This window comes from Passer montanus, unplaced genomic scaffold (assembly GCF_014805655.1).
Source record: "Passer montanus isolate IOZ18808 unplaced genomic scaffold, ASM1480565v1 scaffold205, whole genome shotgun sequence".
NCBI classification, from domain to species: domain Eukaryota; kingdom Metazoa; phylum Chordata; class Aves; order Passeriformes; family Passeridae; genus Passer; species Passer montanus.
The window spans coordinates 29,100-54,211 of NW_024366648.1; the positions used below are offsets into that span (position 1 = coordinate 29,100).

General features: G+C 42.5%; 1 protein-coding gene across 10 annotated transcripts in view; it reads right to left on the minus strand.

Moving 5' to 3' along the window:
* IQSEC1 (IQ motif and Sec7 domain ArfGEF 1) overlaps window positions 1-25,112 on the minus strand; it is a 271,042-nt gene that overhangs the window by 28,659 nt on the left and 217,271 nt on the right. The window contains exon 1 of one of the 10 annotated variants that reach the window (XM_039708570.1): window positions 15,024-15,135. The exons of 8 other annotated variants lie outside the window; for them this stretch is intronic. In XM_039708570.1, the coding sequence (XP_039564504.1) occupies window positions 15,024-15,043 (20 nt within the window). In that variant the 5' untranslated portion in view covers window positions 15,044-15,135. Of the gene's footprint in view, window positions 1-14,485; window positions 14,726-15,023; window positions 15,136-25,112 lie in introns of those variants that run through there. One more of the 10 variants, XM_039708568.1, reaches the window with a different exon arrangement.

Consider the following 25,112-nt stretch of genomic DNA (forward strand, 5'->3'; position numbering starts at 1 on the left):
TGACGTGTTCTGCCTTCCTCACCCTTGCATTGTGAACTATTTAATAACCCTTCCATGCTGATTATAACCTCCTGTTGACATTTTAATAACGCTGCCTTCGATGGATCCCTCAAACTTTTTCACAACAAAAAGGGTACTGCCCTAATCACAGGAAGTTGGATATCTTACCAAGAGCTCTGACCAAGGATATCTGCCAAGAGTTCTGACTAAAGTTAAGTGTTTCTTCTTCATTTTCACTTTGCCTTTTGTACTTTTTCCAGATATAAATGTGATGCTTGACTGACTCTAATGCTTGATCTCATTTTGTTCATGGGCCTATTCCCTGCCACCTGACCTTTGAAGCATGGAAGTAATTGCCTTTTACAACAGGCACAACAACAGCCCTTCCAGCAAACACACGTGCACAGCCTTTAAGGCTTTCCCCCATTCAGCTCTTCCTGGCCTCTCAGGAGCAGCTGAAGCTCCATATGAATTATTTCATTAAAGTGAAACTTCACTGGCAGAGAAAAGCAGCTTGCTTTCTACTTCTTCTACTTTACATATGTTTGGAGAAGAAAAATATGTCAACAAATATGACTCGTGTGAAGCTGCAAGGATGGCAAGTTGGATTGCTCCACTGAGGGAGCAGCACAGAGCTGGCAGCAGGGCTCCCTGAGCCAAGTCCCAGCGCTCCCCAGCAGGCTGGGTCACTGCAGGTTATCAAACATGAAACACCCCTGTAAGAAGGAGTTTGGGGAACTCCAGATGTGCCAGCCTGACCTCAGTGCTGGGCAGGTCATGGAGCAGGTCACCCTGCAGATCAGGTCTGGCCAGCCTGGGGCTGGGAAAGGCAGGTCCTGCCTGACCAACCTGCTCTCCTCCTGTGACAAGGTGACCTGCTTTAGTGGTGAGGGACAGGCTGTGGATGGCACCTGCTGGGACCTCAGCAAAGCCTTTGGCACTGCTCCTCTCAGCCTTCTCCTGGAGAAACTGGCTGCTCTGGACAGGTGCTCTGTTCCCTGGGTGGGACAGTTTAAAATCCGTGTGGATGTGGCACCTGGGGACACGGGGCAGGGGTGGCCTTGGCAGTGCTGGGGAATGGCTGGACTCAGTGGCTTGAGAGAGCTTCTCCAACCCAACAATTCTGTAACACAGACTCAGAACACGAGCCAGTCACTACAGGGTTATGGGGGTGGTTTTTATCTATGCACTTACTAAAACTGCCAACACACAAAAATGTCAAGGACTCTGCTCCAGGCTTGCAGCAAGAACCAGGAGAATTCTCCCTGGGACTGAGTAGCTGAGACACCTCTCCAGCACTGCTTCACTTCCACACCCTGCACACACTGCCTCTCTCTGATGGGTGAGAAATTAAGTATATTAAGCACACTACAAAAATGGACAATGTAATACTGTTAATTATTATTACTTATGCTTTTATTATATATGCATACATATATATTGTATTAAATAAATGTTAATTAAAAGTCCCAACTGGAATTATGAATAGCTTTTTAATAAAGGTCTCCAATTTGAGGCATCTGCAACCTACCAGACATGTCCAGTACAATTACTGATAATTTCATTGTTTAAAAAAAATTCTAGTGGATTAATTTGGTTTATCTCCCTGCAATGTGCAACTGCATATTACTAGTGAGCACAGCAATCTGTTGAATATTCTAATTGTGTATTATTAGGAGAATGCAAAACAGCTGAAATTGACCTATAAGTCCAACTGTTTTATTGCACACCTGTTTCAGCAAAAAATAGACACTCATTATCTGTCAAGCCAGAAAAAGTGAAAGGTTGCTTGCAAGTATTTTACAAAGAAGCAGACAATGGAACAGCTAAAGAATGAAAATGAAATATTTTAAAATAATTAGTATTACTAATATGACTTTGCATGAAAAAAAAATAGAGCCATTGAAAAACTTTATGCAACTAAATAACTTTTGGAAACAGTTGACAGCATTGACTGAATCAGCATTTTTATCAAAAATTTCTTCCTCTATAAACCTCAGCTTATAATGCCGTTAAAAAAATCCAGGCTGACAAAAAGGAGAGGAGCTGCTGTTGCTAGGAAAAGATCCTGATTTTACAGTAATTTCCCACTATTCAGGGATGAGTTCCTTTCAAGAACTACCTAATAAGAAGAAGCTCTGTCTCCTCTCTCCCTCTCCAGTTGTGTGGTTAGCCATGACATAAGCAAAACATTTCCTCTCCAGGCACTTTAGCAGGACAAGCCTGGCAGGTCTTTTCTTCCCTGGCTCTCATTTTACACTTTCAATTGTTACTTCTAATCACAAAGGCTGTAATTAGCACCAATATGCTAAATCCACTACCATATTTTAAAACAATAACATATTATTCAGGATGTTTGTCTATCTACTATCATTCCTCATTTTTAATTTTTATATTCACACCTTCATTTTCCTTCAAATCTTGCCAAACTATTAGCAAAGAAAAAAAATCCACAATAAAGACAAAATTTTGAAAATAAGAGAACTTCCAACATTTGAGCTTAAAATGGAAATTTTAAAAAAGACCTGAATTCCAGTAAGGAGCGAACCGCAAGCTTTTCCATGAGCATGGATTTATCTGTTCCACTGACTAATGGCAAAATGACCAGAGGAGCTGCTGCTTTGGATGCAGAGGCACAAGAATTTATCTGTCAGAGAATTTATACTATGAAACACAGAGAACTGAAAACCAGAAAAGCAGAAAGTCCCTTTCCTCCTGAGGCCCAGAACCGTATCTTTAGAACTACATGCATATAAAAAGGAAGTATAGAACAATACCATCACATGCAAGGAATGATTCAGTGCTGCCTCTTGCCCCAGAAACCCCCCAGTTTACAAGCAGTCAAGTGTCCCTGTGCATTTTTAGAAATAAAATATGAAGATAATGGGAACATATGCTTACAGAAATCACCCAAATGTTCAAACCAGTTTGCTGCAGATTCAGTTTGGAACAAAGAAATGAAACATGTTTCTAAATAATGCAAATGCCAAACCCAAACTGCATGCAACATTCTAAAATAGAACCAAGAAGATCCTCCCAGCAGAACAGAGCAAATGCTTGAGAAGCTGTTTTACAATGAGCATTCTCTGAAATCAGAATTATTTTCATCACTCTTTCAGAATGGACTTTCAACAGTGTAATATAAAGACATGAAATTGAAAACAGGCCCTAACAACTGGATAGTACACACATGAGAACCAATCAGCATTATATTAATCCTGTTAAAAAATTGTTTTGGACACAAAGAGAAGTATGACAATATAATAAGTTTGTGCTGTTACATCTTTAAAGATTTTTCCATAGCATTTCAGATCCTTAGAAGCATGAACACATGGGTACACAGAATAAATTTCTTTTCTTCTACACTGCGGAAAGGCAGCACGAGTATCACAAATACAGCAACAAAAACATGCCCAGCTTAAAATTCTAGTCAGCACAAGGTGATAAAGCCACTCAGCTTGGCCATGACAATCCAAGGGCTCTGTTCTTTGGGAAGCAGGGAGGTTTTAAAGCAGGGCTGTGGTACAGCAGCAGTAAAACTCCAGGTAGTCAGTGCAGCCTGAATTCAAATGGAGCTTAATGAACATTCGATACTTTATTTTATTTGTTGCAACAGTGAAGCATTTGCATGAGTGGTTCTTCATTAAATTCCTCAGCCAAATTATCCTTCTCTCACTTGCCTGCTTTTCTCTGGATCCATACAATAACTTTCCCTCTTCAAGAAAAATGCATGTCAAGCTGGTTCCCTTGAAGTCACATCTACTCACAGAACAATTCAGCAAACTCATCTCCTTCCTTTGTCCCAGAAGCTTTTCTGCCCATAAACATCAACATATCCACAGCTGAAGTATCCAGACACCTTCTTGGGACTCTGCCTTAGGATTTATGAGATGGATTTAAATGCAAACCACAGAGTGAAGCTTTTTGCATTAAAATCTCATTTCATAAACATCATTTCCAGTAAAACTTCTGCCTCACTCAAAAATAAATATTCTGTATAAACAGGTCCAAATGCCCAGGGAGGAAGAATTGCTACGCATCTGTTTTACACCAACCATCTTTTAAAATGTGGAGGTTAAAACCAGTCAAACTCTGATCTTAGCTCCTAATTATAGATCTCCACTTGAAATAGATCCAAATTCTCTACCTAGCCCAGAGAAAGCAGACCAGAAGTCGCCCGTGGAACTAACTGGGTAACAGAGAGAAGCAGGGTGGCAGCTGCTGCAGCAGCTGGCATGGCCAGACACTTCCAACATGACGGCTGAAACAAACCACTCAAATAGCAAAAATGTTTAGGCCAAATGTGGGCATTCCACATAGGAACAAACCTCTCCAAAAGTCAGTGTCTTGCACATAACTTTGCCTTCACAAGTGCAACGAAGCCCTGGTTTGAATGCGTAATTTTAAGTGACAATTGCAAGCAGAACTCTGCTCTCCAGAGCTGTGCCTCCCCACACAACTTCAGCTCACACGAGCACTCCTTTGGCACAGGGTACACCCCACTGCTTCAAAGCTGCCTCGTGCTTCAGTACCTGTGCTGCTCTCTGCCATAAACGAGGAGGTGCATTTAATTAAAGCTCTGATGTGTGCACTGTATTATCTCCAATTACCCCACCAAACGCTCTCCATTAACTTCTCAAAATGCAGAACTGGCCATATGTACTTCACACAAGCCACGGTTTAGCATTTTTCTCCACCCCCCAATACAATATTCTCCACTGGAGTGAGAACATTTGAGCAGAAGCTTATTATTAATGCAGTTTGAACTAGAACCTAGTCCTTATTGCCATGTCTGGTTTGTGCTGTCTAGTAAACAGAAGTCAATTATATTAAGAACTTACACAAATCCCCGAATTCAATAAGCACAATAACATTAACAACCAATCTACCTTCAAATACACCCTGCCAAGAGTTCAAAGCCATTATGATGGACAGCAGCATTCACAGGCAGTGACAAAAGCTTTGATCCAGGAAAGAAATATTGACCAATGTGTTTTACTTCCAATGCACTCTCAATTCAGCTGTTTCTGTTCAAAACAAATGAAACCTTTGAATGCACATCAAAGTAATGTCCCAGGTAATTCATCTGACTGAAGTTAAATATCATTGCAAGAAAAATCCAGACACCATTTGCATGTGTCTCAGAAGCAAACCCTAACAAAGCAGTCACTTATTCTGTAATATTCTGTGGTGAGAGTGCCAATGACAGCAGCCTGAGTCAAACAGTCTGAGAGGCATTGAGAGAGGGCAGAGCTCCACAGGCAGGGACCCCTGAGCGCCCTGCAAACCTGCAGCTGCTCCAAGCCCTGATTCCCAAACACAACAACCCCAGCACCCATCCCCTGGGCACTGCCAAGCTTTAATTCTCACCAAGTAACCCCATAAAAGGCATTAATGAAAACACTTCTAGAAAAAGGGCATTTTGACCCACACTCTCAGATGCCATCAGTAGCAGCAGAGAGCAGAGATGAGAGGTTATTTTCTCCCCCCTGAAGCAGAATGCAGGAATGAATGCACTGCATCTTCTGACATGGACAGCAGCGAGATGGAAATAGAGGCAAACAACCCACCCATTTTAGGCAATATCACAACAGGGTTAAGAACTAAGAATATCCCTTTGGGAAAAGCTTATTGAGGCTATCTTCAGCTTCCAAGGAGCACAAGGGAAGTTAACCAACTCTTAGATCACCTCTGTCAACCAGTGGCATCATATTGGCCATCAGACACAAGAACGTACAGAAGCATCCACCCAACCTGCACCATTCAATGCCTCATGAACCTTCCAGCTGAAGGCAAAGCTGTCTTTTACTGTCATTATTTAGCAAAAGTAACAAGGGGACAGGCAGCCCCAACAGAACCTGGGTAGAGCTTACAAATGTTCACTTCTATCTCAGGTGAAGTCAGCCAGCATCACTCGCTGCCAATCTGTGTTAATCATCACCCAGCATATGTTTATTCAGCAACAACTCTTTAAAAAAAATGGGTATTATTAAAAGATGACTATGGGGTGATAATTTGAGGCTTGTGGCTCAAACCAGCCCAAGTTTTAGAATTTTTGAAGTTTTTTTATGGCCAGTTCTTCTTTTTGATGTGTCAGCATAAAACACATTAAGATCACAAAATGTTCTGTATGTTTCAAAAGGATGCTTTGTTTCTTACATGGAATATAGCTAACAATTTTAATGTAACTGCGGTGTCTGTGGGATGGATCACTTAAAATCTGTGAAGGTCTGGCTCCCACCGCAGACTTTGTCCTGTCCCTCCTAAGCAAACTTTTACACAACATGACAAGCTTGAAAAATTTGTGGAGTTTCTCAATGAGCTAACAATTTTAATGTAACTGCGGTGTTTGTGGGATGGACCACTTAACAAAATCTGTGAAGGTCTGCCTCCCACCGCAGACTTTGTCCTGTCCCTCCTAAGCAAACTTTTACACAACATGATAAGCTTGAAAAATTTGTGGAGTTTCTCAATGCAGCTGTAGTAGAATTTGACCTCAACTATTTACAATTTATTTAGATACACAATTCAGCAGCAGAAATCCTCTTAATTTAGCAAAGCCACACTATATATGACATGTACTGAAGATAGCAAGATATGAGCACACATTCCACTGTCTATATGATAGGCCCTTCAGACACTGCTAAGTTTAAAAAGGAAGATTTAGTATCTGCAGCTGAAAAACCCTGATTTGCACACACAGCTGAAGCAGCATTTGATACAATGCAAGAATCCTTGGTGTCCTGTGCCAACCATCCTCCTCTTTCACCTCTTCAGCTGTTGTGTCAAGCCTGTCCCAGGAAGGGGTGAGAGAACAGCACTGCTGCTGAGCAATCAGCTTGCTGGCAGTCAGCTTCTGCCAGAGACGAGCACTGATTTCCTTGATTTCCTCTTCCCAGTCAGGTCTTGGTGGATAAAACTCTTCTTTCCCCTCTTCTGTTCCATGTCTGATAGAAACATCAACTACTTTGAAGATGCTTAACAAATTCCTATTCAATGAGTCAATGTTTCAGGCCCAGAAATGTCATACCTAGAACGTTCTAGTTAAATAGATGGTTAAAATTATCTCATATCAAATATAATAAAATTAATATAAATCAAATCAATATAATAAAAAAATAAATATAAAATTAGATCAAATAAAGCCTAACTCATTTTAAAGGTTTTCCCCTGAACTATTTGAAATGCTTACGACACAGTACAGAGCACTGGGAACAAGTTCCAGTGTTTCCCAGTCTGTGAGGGAAATTAAGAACCAGCACAAACAAAGAGCATGCAGAAGGTCCATGCAGCAGAAATGACAACAAAACCATCTTTCTGTACCGAAAGAGTAAAGTCTCTTTGAGCAAAGTCTCAGAGAACTAAATGAACACTAACTGTGTTCATTTAGACCATATTTTAACTTCTGTAGCAAATGAATGTGTACAAAAGGACCTATTTAGAACAACCAAAATACTTCCTTTCCATGACTTATATATTGCTATTATCTAATGAGTTATCTAATAAACAATGGCACTGATGAACATGAGATACTTTGCTGTCTCTCTAGGATTTAAGAAACAGTTGGTCAAAATTATCTTCTTTTAAAATCAGAAAGGGACTGTTCAACTTCTAGTAGTTGGTTGACTTCCCTCTGTAGTTACAGATGAAACTCAAAAAAATTACAGAGTTACATACTTTAAAAAGCCAATCCAAAAGAGGATGGGCTGGTACAAGTTTGATCAGAGAAACCTCTCACAGATCTAACTGAATCTGAAAGTATATATGAAAGTCCCACTCCATTTTAATCACTGCACAAACCCTCCACTTTGACTGCCAACTTTGCTGTGCCAAGTCTCAAAAAAATAAAAACCAACCCAAAAAGAGAATGAAACCCTACCAGTTTTCTCTAAGGGAAAACAATGTAATTTTGAAATGTTTAAGTGCAAATGGGCATGGGAAACTCTCAGCAGGTAGGAAAGAAAAGGATGAGAACACAGCATTTGTTCCTGCTCCCAGGGAAGCTCAGGGTGTTGTTACCCAGCCAGTGAGAGCAGGAACTGGCCTTGAGCACTCTGCCCACAACAGGAGAGAGGTGTTGTAACTCACTGGAACAGGAGCACTGCTCACCTCTCTGTAATCACAGGCATCCTCGTAAAAGGGAGATTTTATCCTCTGCTGCACACCCAAGGTTTATATCAGAGTGTACAGAACATAGTGTTTAAGGCCAAATAATAGGAGATTTTTTTGTTGGAAGTATGGGGCTTGGTGGAAAAGACAGTGTTGTAGATGATCCTTAGGTTCGAGGCAATGTGTTCAAACACAGAAGGTATCTGCAGACACACTCAAAGATACCACACATAAATCTCCCCTCTTGTAGAAACGAGACCTCAGAAGATTGCTCATAACCTCTAAATCAGCTAAAGAGCTGACAGATGCTTTTTCTCATTCACAAACTTCCTTCCTTTTACATTTCCTCCCCATTATGCTGAGTCTATACATTTTACAGCTCTTTCTCTGTCAGAGAGGAATTAAGTGTAGGCCTTCAATAGAACTCTGACTCACCTCACTGATGACAATGAAAGAGTAACACAGGTAGCAATTCCTGCCTTGGAAATCTTTTACTGCACACACAGAGAAGAGGAGCAGTTTCTGGGCTGTGCAGGGCATGTTGCAGCTTCCTTTGGGTGCAGCACAGCTGCCCAGCACTGCTGGCTCCCAGAACCACCAACACACTGCACTGCCTTTTGTTTAGAGTTGGATTCAGGATCCCTGTGGGTTCCTCCCAGCTCAGGAATATTCTGTGACAGTCTGCAATGGGGATGCAGCTTGGCTTAGCTGGGGCTGCACGTGAGGCTGCTCAACCACAACAGGAGTCTGAAATACACAACCTGGGTAACTCTTGGTCATCTGTAGGTTCTTCATCATGGCAAAGTTCACAGATCTTTCCACAATGGAAAAGTGTCTTTTAGGACAGGGGTAGAAGCCCAGTTTCTGATAAGAAGGGTCACCACTTTGTGAAATGAAAATGTGATATCGTGCAAAGACAGATTTTGAAAATCTCAACCAAAGACAGTGGGAAATGGTCTTGTGTAACATGCTGCATTGTGGTAGGAAAACCTGGAATACGTTTCTTCTATGCTAACCTAATCAAAAACATCTTAATGACTTCTTAATAACACATAAAGAATCCAAGTTTCCATCACATTGTCATCATTTGGGACAAGTTCCATTAAGTCCAGATAATCCTCTGTTCTCTCTCCCTTCACAAGGCATTAATGATAGTATCAACAGGAAACTATCAGCTGTAAAGTCCCATTCTTTCAAATCTAAGAGAATTAAAATCAGCTCCTTCTTCAGTTTCTAATAATACTCGACATCACTGGTATCTTCCAAACAAGGCTCACAGAATAAAACACAAGAAAAGAAAATATAAACAATAATAATGAACTTCCTTTCATGAATCCAAGAACAGCTGACATTATCTAACATTTAACACCTTGTGAAAAGGTAACTTTGATGCACGAGAATCACCCCAGACGCCTCTAGAATGGAAACTCAACAGCCAATTCACAGCACATTACTATAAGAACCACAGAGAAAGAAAAATAATTTTATTCCTGATTGAAAACAGAGTGATGTTAGATGGAGAGAAAACCTATTAGGCTGCAACATGAGACCAGAAGGACAGGGATTTATGCAGGCCTGTTCTCTGTACCCAGACCCCTGGGAGCTGCAGCTGGATCAGGAACTCTGCTGTCCCTCTCATTTGAAGGATGGCTTCCTGAGCACAACCCCCAAACCAGGAGGGAAACCCTGTCTCTGGTACTGTCTTTAAAGGCAGGCCAGCTCCCAACTAAATAATCCATTCCTTCCCATGGGTGTACCCTAGGAATTCTGTGCAAGCACTGACACGGCCTGTCCCAGCCTGACCATGACAACAGAATGATCTCCTGTAACCACTCCTACTCCAGGGTGCAAAAAGCATCACTGCACTCGAGTTAAACGCAGCTCAGGGTCCCACTGCCATTTCCAGCTCTCCATGTGATCTGAGATGGAGCTGGGCCCATTCTGCCAGAAAGCTGGGGAGTGAAAATGAAATTAAAAACAAACTGTGAATGCTCCTGTAGCGCAGAGTCAGGGCTGGCTGCAAATACTCCCTGGGACAGAAAACCTTTCAGCTTTGCATCCTTGCTGCCTTTGCCTTGTGTGAGGATGACTGGAAAGGTCATGGATATATATTAACAAACAGAAGGAAGTTCGTTTTCTTTTTCTGTGTTCAGGACACATCCATCCTTGTTAATCTGCTGAGTTTTAGGGGCCACTGGATTTTTTTTGACTAAATAATACAGGCATCCCTCAAAACAAGCTAAGGATTCTTTTTCTATGGCCATGCCCTGTATGTAGCCACTGATGTAAATGCAAGACCATAGCTGTGGCATTTTGTTTGTGCTTGCACAGCAGAAGGCAACTGGGAATTGTGTCCTTTGTTTGTAAGCACAAGTTTAACTGGGATGACATTGAACTACTGAAAGAATCTCATTAACAGATATAATACATCAATTTCCTGTAGTAAAGGCTATCAAAGCCATCATTCTAATTTTCTGCTTCTCTCACAGCGACTAAATGGTTTGATTTTTTTAATCATGCCAAAGCTTGTCTTCTTTACTTTATTTTTATTAAAGACATCTCTACAATTATTTCATGAGAACGATTCTAGTCTTTTGTCTATTGTAAGGAAGCAAAAGGATTTATTTAGCTAAATTTGCATTCCCCTTTAACGTAATACTGGGGCTTTGTGCTACAGTGGATTAAAGCAGCATCTGTTCTTCTCTGGAAACCTGGAGTCAAATCACAGCAGTGCAGTGAAGTTGCCATCTCTGTCTGTACCCTAAATGGAACCTAAATAAAATTCAAATGGATTCCCAGACGACATGAGAAGGGCTATGTAAGTAAAATATTTTTGATGAATAACTCTTGCTAAAAAAGTCCGTGATCAGTAACTGTTTCTGCACAACAAAGATGCATGTATTCAACAAAACCTATATTTACATAATTTTTGACATAAAATGGCAATATACAAGATATTAAAAGTGAATTTTTAGCCCCAAACACAGGGCTAGTTCTGCTCTTGTAACTACACAGCCTTCTGAGGCAACAGAAATAAAGCAGCAAACCTGGGAATATAAATTTGGCTTGTGGCCCGTACCCTGTTTAAATACAAATGACATCTAAACAAAGCTTGGTTCACAAAAGCAACACACCACCACACTTTCCCCCATAACTCATGAGCCAGCTCCTCATGGTTCCAGTTGCTCTGTAGATCGGGCAGTGTCTGGGTTAGGGGCACATCCTCACAAATTTAATTTGTAACTAACAGAGCAAGCAGGGCTCCCCCTCAGTTACAGTTTCTGAGGTCTCCTGCAGTTCTGTTATTAAATAAACATAAAAAGAAGTAATTGATTGACGGCTGCTGTGATTAAAATATTCCTGACTCTGAAATGAATGATAAAATTACCATTGGGTCTAACAAAGGAAGAACCATGTAAATGCTGAAGGAGCAAAAAAATTGCATCCTGAAAGACCTTTATGAATTATGGTAAATCCTTGCAATGAAAGGGCACAACAACCCAGACTTGGGCTGTGGTGCTTCACAATTTTTTTAAAAATCCAATATTGAAAAATGTAGTACCTTAAACCCTCCTTTGCAACTCTCAGAATCCTGCAGGAGCTGGAAGCCTCATGGCTCACTCAGAAAGCAGCTCCTCACTTCCAGCACTTGTGTCCCAAGGTTTTACTGCACTTTGAACAGCAGTGGTGTTAAACACCAAGGGACACAACAGAAGTGTGTGAGCAGCTGTTTAACACCTACAGGTAATGGCATCCACCACCAGAGCACCGATCACCCCTAGGCCAGCTTTCATTACCCATCTCCCTCTCACTGGTGCCCAGGGCAGGCACAGTTTGCAGGCCTCCTCAGAGCAGTCACCCAGCTCATCAGCTACACCGTTATGGGATTTGCCTCTTCACAGAGCTGCTGCCCTGAATTGGCATCTTGAGACTCCAGGGGAAACATCACCAGTATGAAGATAAGCCGTTGTCTCAAAGGAGGTGTTCCACCAGAAGTCCTTGCACTGCTCCTGAGGCCCCCAAAGGCATGAAACAGCCCCAGCCTCCAAGCAATGGAGAAATTTTCTCCTCATGAAGACCCAGTATTGGGAGGAACACTTTCTACAGACATATGAACAGATTCTCTTGAAAGATTTTTCATTTTGCAAACATGAAATGGTCACAGGGTAGGAAAACTCATGTAAGGCCATGAAATCCTAAGAAATCACTTCCCATTTCTCCAGAGGAACACCCAGCAAACCACTGGTGAGGCACCTTCTCCAGCAGAGAAGGTCTCCTTGCCCAGCAGGCACCCCCTGGATCCAGTCCCTGCAACCTTCCAATACAACACTCTAACCTGAACAACAATTCAGAGTTACTGTTCAACTTGGTATTTGCACTTTTCAGTGCAAAAACTGAATCCTTGGGCTTCCTTGCCTGAAAGCTGCCAATTATTCCATGAAACTGAACTGCAGGTTGTTTATTAACTGCACAGGATTCCCGGAGGGCTTCTAAAGGGGCAAAGAAGATGAACGCTGTTGATACTGAATGCTGTTGATGCTGTTTTCACTGGTGAGCTCCAGATCTTGGATTACAGTATCTTGGATGATAATGAATTATTTCAGATTAGTAGAAATAGAAAAAAGGATGATGGATGATTTCTCATGGGAAACTTGAACATTGAGCTTCTATTTACCCAGGAGAAAAAAAGCCCAGCTGACACTTTGTAACAGTACTCTCAATATCTTTCAGGAAATAGAACAGGACATCCCAACAGCAAAACCAAATCTGGTACAAAAGTAGAACCAAATGGAAAATGGATCATTTTATTCAGCATGGCTGTAGATCTCCCAAAGCACTCGCTAGATGTCATGAATTCTGTGTTTATATAAAAGATATCTACCACAAGAATAGACACAGTTAAATACAACTATCCAAACTAAGTACTCAGCAATTCCTCTTTTAGCACATCAGGCAGAATAATCAAGTTTAACTGAAAGGAAGTGCATAGCAATGTACAAATGGAGGAAAAAAGTCTGAAACAATGATGAATAACAGACCGTTACTGTGTAATAGGCAAATCTGTCACTAAAGTAACTGTTATGAATTATGTTTTTAGCAAGCCACAAAAAGGTAACATCACTTATGCAAACATTGCCAACTCCACACAGGAAACTTTCATTATTTTTTTCCTTAAGGGTAAAAAATGGGCTGAAGGATCATTAAATGTATGACTAAATTGTACTATGAAACATTTCTCTTTATAAAAAAATATTTTGCCTTTTTTTTTCCTACACAAGCAACTACTGCATTCATACATAGTTACACTGAATCCAGTCATTTCCTCCTTTTATATTTTTCCTCACATGCCCACACCCAATTTAAGATGTTTTCTATCTTTAGCTAAGTTGAATATTCTTTAAGAGTCAAACAGTTCAGCACTTGGCTGAATTACTTTGTGGAATGAACTTCCACAATGCATCAGAGATAAAGTCATTCTGCAAGTGCACTGCAAGTGCAGGATAACTTTTTTAGTTTATCATAAATCCACACACAGCATCACACCAGAAGAAAACTCGTTTGTGCCTGGAGTTTTCAAGCAGCTCATGAACAGAGTTCTGTGTTGCTGTACTTTTGACATGCATTATTTTGGTAATTAACAACATCCTTACAATAGGGACTGTATGTGTTAACATGACAAATCCCACTCTGTTTCTCCTGCGGCAATTATTCAAGTGTCTGTACTTTAAATGCCTTAGAACTAAACTTTTTTTTTATCTTATTTTCTGGCTGAGGGCACGAGTGGCAAATGCTGATTTACCCCTCTGAGTGTGACACACCGTCCCGTGTAGCCAGGCCAAGGCCAGGTCTCCGGCCGGCCCCAGACACCGGGAACAGCCTGTACCAGAGCTCTGCAGCCAAACTCACACGGGTTTGACACAAATCATGTGATTCCTTGCTCTCTCCCGAAATGCAGGGTTTACACACGGGTGTCTGGAGCGGCACACGCCGGCTCAGCCCGCAGCCCGCTGCCGATCCAGGGCTCTGCCGGTCGCAGCGGGGCCGCTGGGGCCGCGGTTAACCCACGGAGATGACCGAGCCCTCGGCTCCTGCAGGGCACACAGAGCGTCCGCCTGCCCCCGCTCCCGAGCCGGACACGGGGAACGAGCTCCCCACCGCCGCGACCCGGAGACATCCCGGGGACAACCCCCAGGGACAACAGGGGTGACCCCAGGGACAATGCCCAGGGACAAAAGGGTGCCAGCAGGATCCCCCAGTCCCATCCTCCCGCACCGCCCCACAGCGAGCCCGGGCAGCGGCGGCGCTGGCGGCGCGGAGCCCTTTGTGCGGCAGCGGCGGCGCGGGGTTCACCCCCGCAGCCCTCGGCAGCGCTCACCAGCTGTCCAGCTCCAGCTCCAGCTCCAGCAGCGACAACCCCCGCTCCGAGCTGCAGTGCAGGCACCACATCGCCGGGCCGGAGTGTCGGGCGGGCAGCTCCGCGCCACCATAGCCGCCCCTCGGGCCGCCCCGCCCCGCGCCCGCTCCCCTCAGCCGCCGGCGGCGGGGCAGGCAGGGAAGCGGGCAGAGCGCACGCGTGGAGGGCGGGATTCCCGGGATAAGCGCGGCTCCGAGGGTCCCGTCCCCCCAGCAGCTCCAGCAGCCCTCACCATGCCCGCGGGCTTCTCGGTGCGGCTCCAGCGGGCACGGTTCTCCAAAACTCCCCTCACGCCAGCCGCCCTCACAGCCCTCACCGTGGCCGGGGGCACCTCGGGCCCCCGACAACAAAATCGCAACATCCTCCCCACAGCTTCATACCCTGTAATAACACAACAAAGCTCTGTAGTTTGGGGAAACTTCAGTCAGGAACTGAAAGTGTCGCTCGGGAGAACCGGGTGCAAGGAGGAGCACGGCGCAAAGATGTGCATAGGACATACCTCGTATTGCTACATCCCATGAGGGCTGATGGCGTCTTTCAGGGTGGTGAAAAGAATCGAGGCAATTTTAGTTAAACATTTGGATGGAGTGTGCGTTTTGCATAGTTTCCTAAGGAAGTGTTAGGCATAGATTCCAATAAGCCCGAGTTTAACTAGCTTTCAGTGAAACTCAAACACGTTAAGGAAGGACACACCTACACCGGCTGTTTTCATAGGAATGTCCCTGCAAGACTCCAACCAGAGACTATTTACGCTGCAATGCCTGCTTTCAACATCTAATGATTATCCAGGCAGCCTCTTCCCCGCAGAACGTCTGGGATCCACAATCCCACGTTTTTCTGGTCCTCACTCAGTGCCTCCTGCATCAAGCTTCGTCTCTATTTGTAAACACAGACAAATCCAAAACAGACACAGGCAGTTCCCAAAAGTCAACTTCTCCTTCGGAAACCAGTTTCCATTTAGGAACCAAGTGCAGACAGTTTTAGCGTGGGCTGTGAAGGAAGGAGACACACTGGAAAGTGTGGCTGGAAAGCTCTGACCTCCAAAGCAGTCACAGAATTTTCTGAAGAATGTGCTTTCCTGAAGCCACTTCAAACACAATCTTCCTTCCACAGATACGATCACGCTAGATCAGCAAATAACCAAGGAATATAAACACATCCCATTCCAAACACTGCATGGATAGTTGTTACAGATGGCCTTCCCCCCCCCATCAATGTCAAGCATCCAGAATTCCCAATTTAGTTTTGACCATTCAGGTACAAAGTTTTTGTTAACTCATTTTTTGCTTGAATATGTTGTTAACATTTAACATGAAGATTAAATGCCCAAATCATCTACGCATTTAAGATATTGCATGTATTCCAATGGGGGGAATTAAACACAGAAAAACAAATTCTTGCTGCACTACGCAGACAACATTGTGGTTTCTGAGTAGAGGCAGCCTGTTGCAGTTATTTTTGGAGGGATTTTTTGTGAATGCTTCAACATTCCAAAAGCATTTTAATTCAACCATAATCAATAGTGTACATTCAATTTTCCCTCAGGTAACAATAACTGTAATCCACACCACACAATCCACCCTGTCTCACGTGGTGATTTAGCAGAGATCTCAAAGCCTATGACTTCTTAGGGCAATCTTTGGTGGCACGCAGCTAAGTTTCTTTGCCATCCTGATGGCAGAGGTGCTGAACACACAGAGCTGAGGTTTCAGGCCCCAGAAGACAGGGGCAGGAGAGGCTTTTCTACCAAGAAAAGGCTCTCTGCAGAGCCAAACGTGGGCTCCTACAGCACTTCATTGATCTGCACTTCGCATAGGAAGCTTTGGCAGAACCAGTAGGAAGTATGTTCTCCTGCAGCTATTTTGACACTGAACTAGCGTTAGACTTGCCACTAAGATATTGTGGAAATTTGTAGTGCGGTGTAAGGAGATCAAAAAGTAACTTTTCATGTCCTACTATCCTTATTCCTGGCAATTTATTGGAGCACAACCAACAGCACAACAGAAAGTGATCCTTGCTCTGTTAGATCAACTTAAGCACAAATGAAGGAACTGGGAAATCTCTAAAGAGGAAGTAAACAAAGATTTTACGGCGTGATTTTACACTTTCCAGACCAGCCCAGAAGTTTGAGGGAAATGGTTGTGAAGCAAGCTGGCCAGCCTCGGGAAGAGCTTACTGTGACAAGCAGCTCACTCACTGCAGCTGCTGCTTCATTCACTTTGCACCACTGCAGTTTCCAGGCAGCTGCCCAACAAACAGCACTCTCAAACTACAATATATCTCAGCAGTGAATGACTCACTCAAACCATTCAACCCTCCATGTTAAGCTAAACCTATTTCATTTCTAATACAGAAATAGAATTAAACCTTAGATTAAATGCAACACTGAAATTTTGGTTTATCCAGTAATTTACATAAATCACTGCTATTTAATGTGTTAATGGCTAAAACAAAGTTTGTAAACCCCCAGAGTGCAACAAACTCAATTTGTAATTATGAGCACACAGCAATTTGTACAATATGCCATCCAAATCTACAGTAATTATGACCCTGCTTAAAGGGTAATTCCCACTTTAATCACATTTAATAAACCGTTATTTCTAAGATCTGAGAAGGCTGAAAAATAAGCATTTGTTTTGCATTTTGCTTGAATAAAAGCAAAGGGTTACACAGGCAAAAAAAAAAAAAAAAAAAAACCCAAAAAAAACTACTAGGGAGTAGTTTTCTTCCTGCAGAGTATAAATACAGCCATGCAGCATTGTAAAATAAACTGCATATACAGGTCAAAATACCTGTTATTCCTCTCACAGTGGGATTTGAGGGGATATTAATGAAAAAAATATGCTAACCCATGTGGATCCCCCACATCCTGCCTCCCATGGTGCTTTCCCTCCACCCATGCTTTACCTGTACACCTAATAAAAAAAGATTGGGATAGATCAGTTTCAAGGATGCAGAGCACAATCCTCTTTCACATTATTCTCTTCTGGTGCACAGTGAGAACAATCAGTGAACAGTAATCAATCCTCTAACCATATAAAACATCATAATGTTCCCACATGACCTGGAATTACGTGGGAATTCTCAGGTATGTCAGGGAATTTTTCAAAAGCTAACATGCTCCTGTACTCACCCCAGTTTTGTGTCCCCCCAAAGTGGATTTATCTTTTCTCATACACATTTCTGCATTTTTCATGGCTCTGTACTAGATTATTTCATTTTTAATGCCAACACACAAAAATCAGCATAAAAACAATAACTACAACTTCATTTCTTAAACTGAACTTATAAAGCATTTAAATAAACACATCTGGGAAAAGGCTTTATGCTGTCAGTTGCTACGGAGAAGGCAAAACAATGAATCTTTGTAGTCTTTTTTGCTCTCCAAAGAACAAACCCTAAGTCTATTTAAGGCAAAGGAAATCTTCACTGATTTCAAGGGTTTGGAGACCCAAAGTGGTGCTTTTCTTCCATGTTTCTCAAAGCCCCTCACCTTTACAAAACCTAAACAAGTTTATTGCTGTGTGAATGATGAGAATGCTGAAGCATAATGATTATAAACCATAGCAGAGGAAAATTAGAGTAACTTCTCTCAGTTGCCTTGCAGAGCAGTGGGAGAACTAAAAGTGAAACAGATCTATCTACATGTTCTGCTTCTTTATCCCCTCCCACAAAACAAGATGCTGCACTCTATAGAGGGAGGAAAGATCAACGTGTGTTGTTGGATCAGTGTGTTTTGTTCTCAAAAGAAACCTTGCCAGAGAAAGGCTGTGCTCTCCAGCAAAGTCTCTCTGTACCCTGGCTAGAAGATTTGGATAAGACCAGCAATTTTGGAACAAAGAAGGAAATTCCACATGATAACAAGGTTTGAAAATGCTAAGACACACTGATTTACCAAGGCTGGAGCATGCAAACCAGGCAACCCTGCAAACCACAGCAAGTTATGAAGCACATATACAAAATCTCAGCGCTGAGAGAAACAATGCCTAAAGAGGCTTTGACTGCAGTCAAACCATTAGACCAGAGCCAGGATTCCTGACTGAAAATTCCCTGCTGTCACTACTCTGACCTGGTTTTGTCTCTCAGAGTTGGTAGCTGATCCTACAGACCCTCATTTGCACTAGAAGCTATTGTAAACTGTATTAGTGGTGCACTATAGCACTGCCTGACTATTTACATCCACAGCAACAGCACTGGGAAAAGTAACATTAGGCAGAGCTTTTTGAACATGATTTAGGTTTGTCTCTCAGATAGCTCTGAAATGCTGCTCACGCTGCTTCTGAGCTGATGTGTTCATCCTCTGGCCCTGCCTCTGCTCCCCATAGTGCAGCTCACAGCAAGACACAGTTTTGGTTTTCCACAAAATCAATCCATTACTAGATAACTGCATTTCATTATAACACTATTGAGAGGTTTAAAATTTCTCTTCACAGATCCACAGGCACATGAAACTTTTTTATTTTTGGTACAAATACCAAATACTTCCCTTTGAAAAGAATTTAGCAGAGGCCTTTCTGCAGCTGTCACTGTTGCTGCCACTCACCCCAGCAGTGAAACGATACCTGAGGAGCAGAAGCTGCAAGAAAGGTCAGTCGGCACTGAGGGGCGGTTCTCCAAGAGGAAACATTTCTTTTTCATAAATCCATGCACAGAAGGAGAGTGGATGCTTGGAAATCCCTCGAAGGCAGTACAGAGGCTGACAAGGAGCCAGAGAACCCCCTTAGAAAGAAGTTTATCTGGAAGCCAGGAAAGCCACTCTGTTCACCAGAAATCATAGATGGAGTAAAAGAGAAAGGGAAATCTCTGTTCTGAATTTGTGGGGCAATAAAGGCAGGACTCTGTACCAGGAATACAAGGTGACTGCAATTATAGCTCTGCTGATACCCTTACATGTACAAAACTCCTTTGTTCCTTCCAATGAAATATGCACAAGGGTGGCTCCTTCATTCTTCTCACGTGGAGTGGCACCTTCTCTGTGGAATCCAGAGCTTCCACAGCCCAGGACACACCTAAACATTTCAGAATCCAGAGCTTCCACAGCCCAGGACACACCTAAACATTTGCATCACCAGGTCACTGGGTTCCTGTGGCTGCGTGTTTGGTGCCACTGCTGAGCAAGGGTGGGCACCGAAACCATGGGGGTCAGGATGCAGAAATTCAGGACATAAGGAACATATCCTGATGCTCTAAACCAGCAGACCTTACAGAGGGAAAGCTGAAACCATGGGCTCCCCCTTCCAGACTGTTACTTAGCCATAATAAAAGACTGAAAAAGTAATTGTTACTGAATGACATGTCTTGCATGACATGAATTTGGACAGAAAACACACATTGAGATGATACAAATAATGCAGGTAGCTAACACACATTGGGTTAATGCTCTTGACTGCCCTGTGTAAACCAACTGAACCCAAATCATCCTTTAAAAATATTCCATACCAGAAGGTTCCTCAGAGCCGCCTCTTTTTTCCTGCTTTCATTTCATGGCAGTAGTAATGTATTTTCTGCAAAAAGCATTTTTCTGGGATTAATGGTGAGATTAAACACTGCCTAGTTATGCTTCATGTCATCAGCATCTCAAAAGCTCTCCATCCACAAGAAAAGAATGATTATGTTTACTTGATATTTAATGTTTTGGGGTTTTTTCCAGTTTGAACAATTCATACATTTACTGAGATGAATGAGCTTCAGTGCACACACTAAAATCAAGCAGAAAGACACACGACTGATTTTAACTTTTTATACTAATATTTTCTACTTCTAAAAAATAAAGAATTGTGTTTCTTTGCACACATATGTGAAAATAATTACAAACCCCACTGACAGTGCCTGAAAGCTTGGGAACATAATTACTATCTAGCATTAAAGTAAATACTGGAATGTTGCTACTTGAGATTCTGGACCGAACTGTCTCTCCAGCAGCATTTGTGACATCTGGCTGAGGATAATGTGCTGCCCTCAGAAATCACGTGTGCAGTGTGTGCCATGCAGGAGGACATATTTTCCATGAGTGCCTTTCTGCAAGCACCATTCGAAACCAAGGAATTTTTCTACTTGAAGCTCAGACTGTCTTACTGTTGTTTATTTTAATAGCAACCACCAAGTTTAAACTGTCAGTAAAATGACAAGCATCACTGCAATTTCCATATATAAATAATAATTTTTTTTAAATTAACAAAATCCATTTTTAAGGTAAAGAAATAACTTTTTCACTAACTGCATATTTAAACACACGGGTAAGAAGACGATTATAAGGGAGGTTTTACTATTTACCTAATAAAGTTAGATTTAAAAGCATTTCATGGAAATATTTTCATGGTTTCTGTATTAGTGCATTGCTGTGCAGTGCAACTACTTTTAAATCCAGAAAAATATTTATCTACATTCCCATTGTGTCAAATACATCAGCACTGAGATGCACTGTAGTACTCAGATAGAAAACTTGATTAAAATGCAGGAATATTTACGGACACTTCTTTTTGGCATTGCACAACTTTCATGCGACCCTGCAGGCAGCTCTGCCACCACCAGTGTCCCTTTCCACACAATGCAGCAGAGGCCTTCTGCTGCAGCTTTCTGCAGAGTGCAAAGGGTGGTGACCATGGCAAACCAAACCAACAAACCCACATTCCCCAGCAGTGCTCATGCAGCAAAATGAGTTCTGGGCTAAGGTTACCTCTGCAGGCACAGGTCAGGGAACAGCTGCGTGTGTGTGACACCACTGTGCTAACAGAGCTCAGCCTCCACACAGCGACTTCAGTCCACACTCAAGAACTATCAAAACTCAATCCTAGCTGAAAGCAACAACAAATATTGACCTTTTCTGTGGTAATCTTTATGGGGAATATAAACTTGAGTGGTGTAAACAAAAACAGGAGTGGAAACAAGGACAACACACCTTGGAGAAACACTCCACACCAAAGCGGAATGAAGAGCATAAAAAAGGAGTATTTTTGTTCCTGCTTCCTGACTGGAGCCTGGAGGGCAGCACAGCAAGTTCCAGTGCCCTCTCTATGGAACGTGCTGAACTCTCAGAAAAAAGGCTGGGCAGCTCAGGCTGCTTTCACAGGGAGACAGAGCACCTCAGCCCATCCTGCCCAAGCTCTGGATAAAATCTGGAATAAAAAAAGCAATCTGGATAAAAAAAGCAAAGGATCTCTCTTGCCTTAAGGGGAGAACAGAATGGTTTCACTAAATGGTTTCACTCTCTCCTTTTACCTCCTCTGAAGTGGTACACACAGACAGGGCAGCCTGACCCTCTCTCCTTTTACCTCCTCTGAAGTGGTATTTCCACACACCACCAACCACCACCTGACCCACAAGGTGTGGGGCAAGGTACCTATACATAAACCAAAACATGTTTTAAATCACTGCCTTTAAAAGGCAAAAATGTCAAAAGATTTTTGACACATTTATCACATTTCTCACACCCAAAACAGCAGGGCTGAGGCAGGGCACCTCTGTGTGCCCACTGGCTGAGACAGAGCACCAGTGTGTGCCCACCATCCCACTGGCTGCTCCAGGCAGCTCCCCATCCCAACCATAACCTGAAAATACATCTACTGTCCATCCATCTAAACTTGGAAAAAGAGGTGAGGTGTGAAAGGGTGGGATAACACTGTATTATCTTTCCACCCACTGTTAAACCAGAGAGAAGAAGCAATCAGAAAATACCACATCTAAATGGCACTGCTGCATTTTACATGCAATGCATCAGGGACTGAGAGGCAGGGCATTTACAGAACGATCAATCCAAGCTAAGGAGACAGGTATTTGCTGTTTGGCACCAGTCCTGCTGACTGTGCTAGTCCAGAACACAGAGATGCACACGTGACGCCTTCACATTGTTTTCTCTATCACACTGACCTACACAGCGTGGCAAGGGAAAAAAGGACCAGGAAAATTCTTCTTTCCAACTCTTTGGTGCAGATAACTGATTTAACAATATGTTAAATGGAAGAAGAAATGTGTGTGCCCAGTGTTAGATCCGTGGGGAACACCCAGATTTGCCTTAAATCTCTCCTAGGCACCATTAGCAAAATACCAACAATTGGGTACAATTTGCACATGAGTATGCACAGTAGATCTTTGTTCACAGATGAGCAAGAGATATTTTGTTTCCTTTTGGAAATGCATAGCTCCTGAATTTTATAACAAGAGTTATACTTTGGCACGACGGCATACTGACACCGAAGACATCAGGGTGCTGAATTTTCATCTTTTAAAACTGTTCCTTATAACAGTCCTTGTTTTGAAACTGGATAAATAAAGCAAAGGATCTCTCTTGCCTTAAGGGGAGAACAGAATGGTGTCACTAAATGGCACACAGACAGGGCACCCTCTCTCCTTTTACCTCCTCTGAAGTGGTATTTCCACACACCCCCAACCACCACCTGACCCATAAGATGTGGGGCAAGGTACCTATACATAAAACAAAACATGTTTTAAATCACTGCCTTTAAAAGGTAAAAATGGCAAAAGAAATCACATTTCTCACACCCAAAACAGAAAGGTTATTTTGTAATAAACTATAGCACTGAAGAGAAAATTCATTGAAGTGGAAATTCACTTTTAACTTTTGATTGACCTTTTGTCCTTTCACAGAAAACATTTAATGAATTAAGTCTCATGTAAATCTTAGACAAAAAATAAATTAAAATCCATTATGTTAATTAATTACATAGCACAATTAAGGGTAGGTATCCTTTCAAATGCAGAGTTAACTTTCAACTAGAACCACCCCAGCTGTCCTAGGAAAAACTGGACCAATCTGGAGATTAGGAACAGGAAGTAATTTGAAATGTGAATTCATTTGCTTTACCATCACATGTTCTTTCCTCCCCACACCCCCCAGTCTAGGTGCCCATGATACGAACTTACAGTTTGTATCTTGGCAAATAAAACTCCCCTGAGGCAATAAAAGAGACAAAGAATGCATTGTAAATGGATGATCTTTGGCATCCCCCAAAGATTACTCAGTGAATCAGTTTATATTAATGTTACTTATCTTCATCAACGTGCAGGAAACATACTCTGGACTCAAAGGGACTCCAATCTCTCCTCCTCCTCCTACTCTTCAGTACACACAGGACTGCAAGAGCACTGGCAATTTAATCAATTTGTATTTTCTGTTATCTGACCAGAGAGATTTCCTCCTCCTCTAGGGTAGGATTTATCCTAGTGTGCTCAAAGCTCTGTTTGCCGAGAAGCCAGAAAACTGAATTACAAGAAACACTTTATTTTGTTGATGGGATTGCCGAGGGGTGAACTGGCAGAGCACAGCCAATTCCTGGTACCAGCCACCATGGGCAGAGGATGATGGAGAGGAGGGATGCAGTTCCAGTCAGGGCTGTTCTATGGAAACCACAGCAGAAAGCTTTCCATCCTCATGAGCCCGACAGGGGCTGACAGCACGGCTGAGGATGGAAGAGGCTGTTTCAGAGAGGGGGAGCCATTTGGAATCCTCAGGGGGTTTGTAGTATGAACAACATTTCATGGCCTGTGGATATGAGCTCCTATCCCAAATTAAGGTGCAAACTTGGCCATGGATAAGAGACCCCAGCAGGAGAAACCACAGGTGACACAACCTAACACCTGGTCACCAAACCCCTTCCCAGATGCTGCAGGTATTCAGTTCTTGAACAACCACTGGGATAAATTTTAGTCTTCAAATTCTCCCCTATGTATTCTCCAAGCAGTGTCAGAGAACATCACCCAAATGTGATGTACAGGGAGCTGGGCCCTGTAACCCATTCACAGGCCCGGAGGGACATAGAAAATATTTATTGTATCAAACCCCCATCACATTCACCATGAGTATTGCTTTGGGCCTCAAGCCTGTAACATAAAACCAGCACACTGAGGTCTGCAACCCACTGCAACAAAGGAAACAGTGGAGGACAAGCACCTCCACATTTAGTTATCAACTAAAAACCCTGGTGTTTACTTCTAGGGAGAGAATTCTGACTTGCTAGAGACAGAAGAAAAATGAAGATAATTGCAGCTCAACAAGAAGTGTTGGAAACCTGTTCCATTTCCTTGATTGGTTCACCAGCTTGGATATTATGCCATCTTTCGTTTAAATTATGAATTGCAAAGTAATTGAAATGTGAAGTATTGCTCAATCTGTTTAAAATTTAATCTCAAGAAATCCAGGCATACTTGATTTACAATTATTTTTCTTCCTACCAAAAATACCACCAAAATCTGAGAAATTAAGAACTTTTAATCTTGCAACTCTATATCTGATACTCTCAACTGACAACACAAAACCCTCCAAGTTTTACTAAAATAATTGCCCAGGAAGTGGAGTGTGTCCAAACTGTATTAGGTCTTGCTCTACAGCCATTCCAGGAGCTTCTCTCCCATGTCACTCCACGGGCTTTTGTTACCCACCACAACGAATTTCAACAAGTAACTTAAAACTGGCAGCAAAGATGCACCTTTCTTTACAGGGTTCTCTTTCCACACAGCTTAGACAAAGCACCTGCCTGTGCTCAACAGAAACGAGATCATCCATTTTGCTTTCAGGTTGCTTATAAAACCAGCAGAGCCCATCCTGAAGTTCTTTAGTGATGCTTTCTTACAT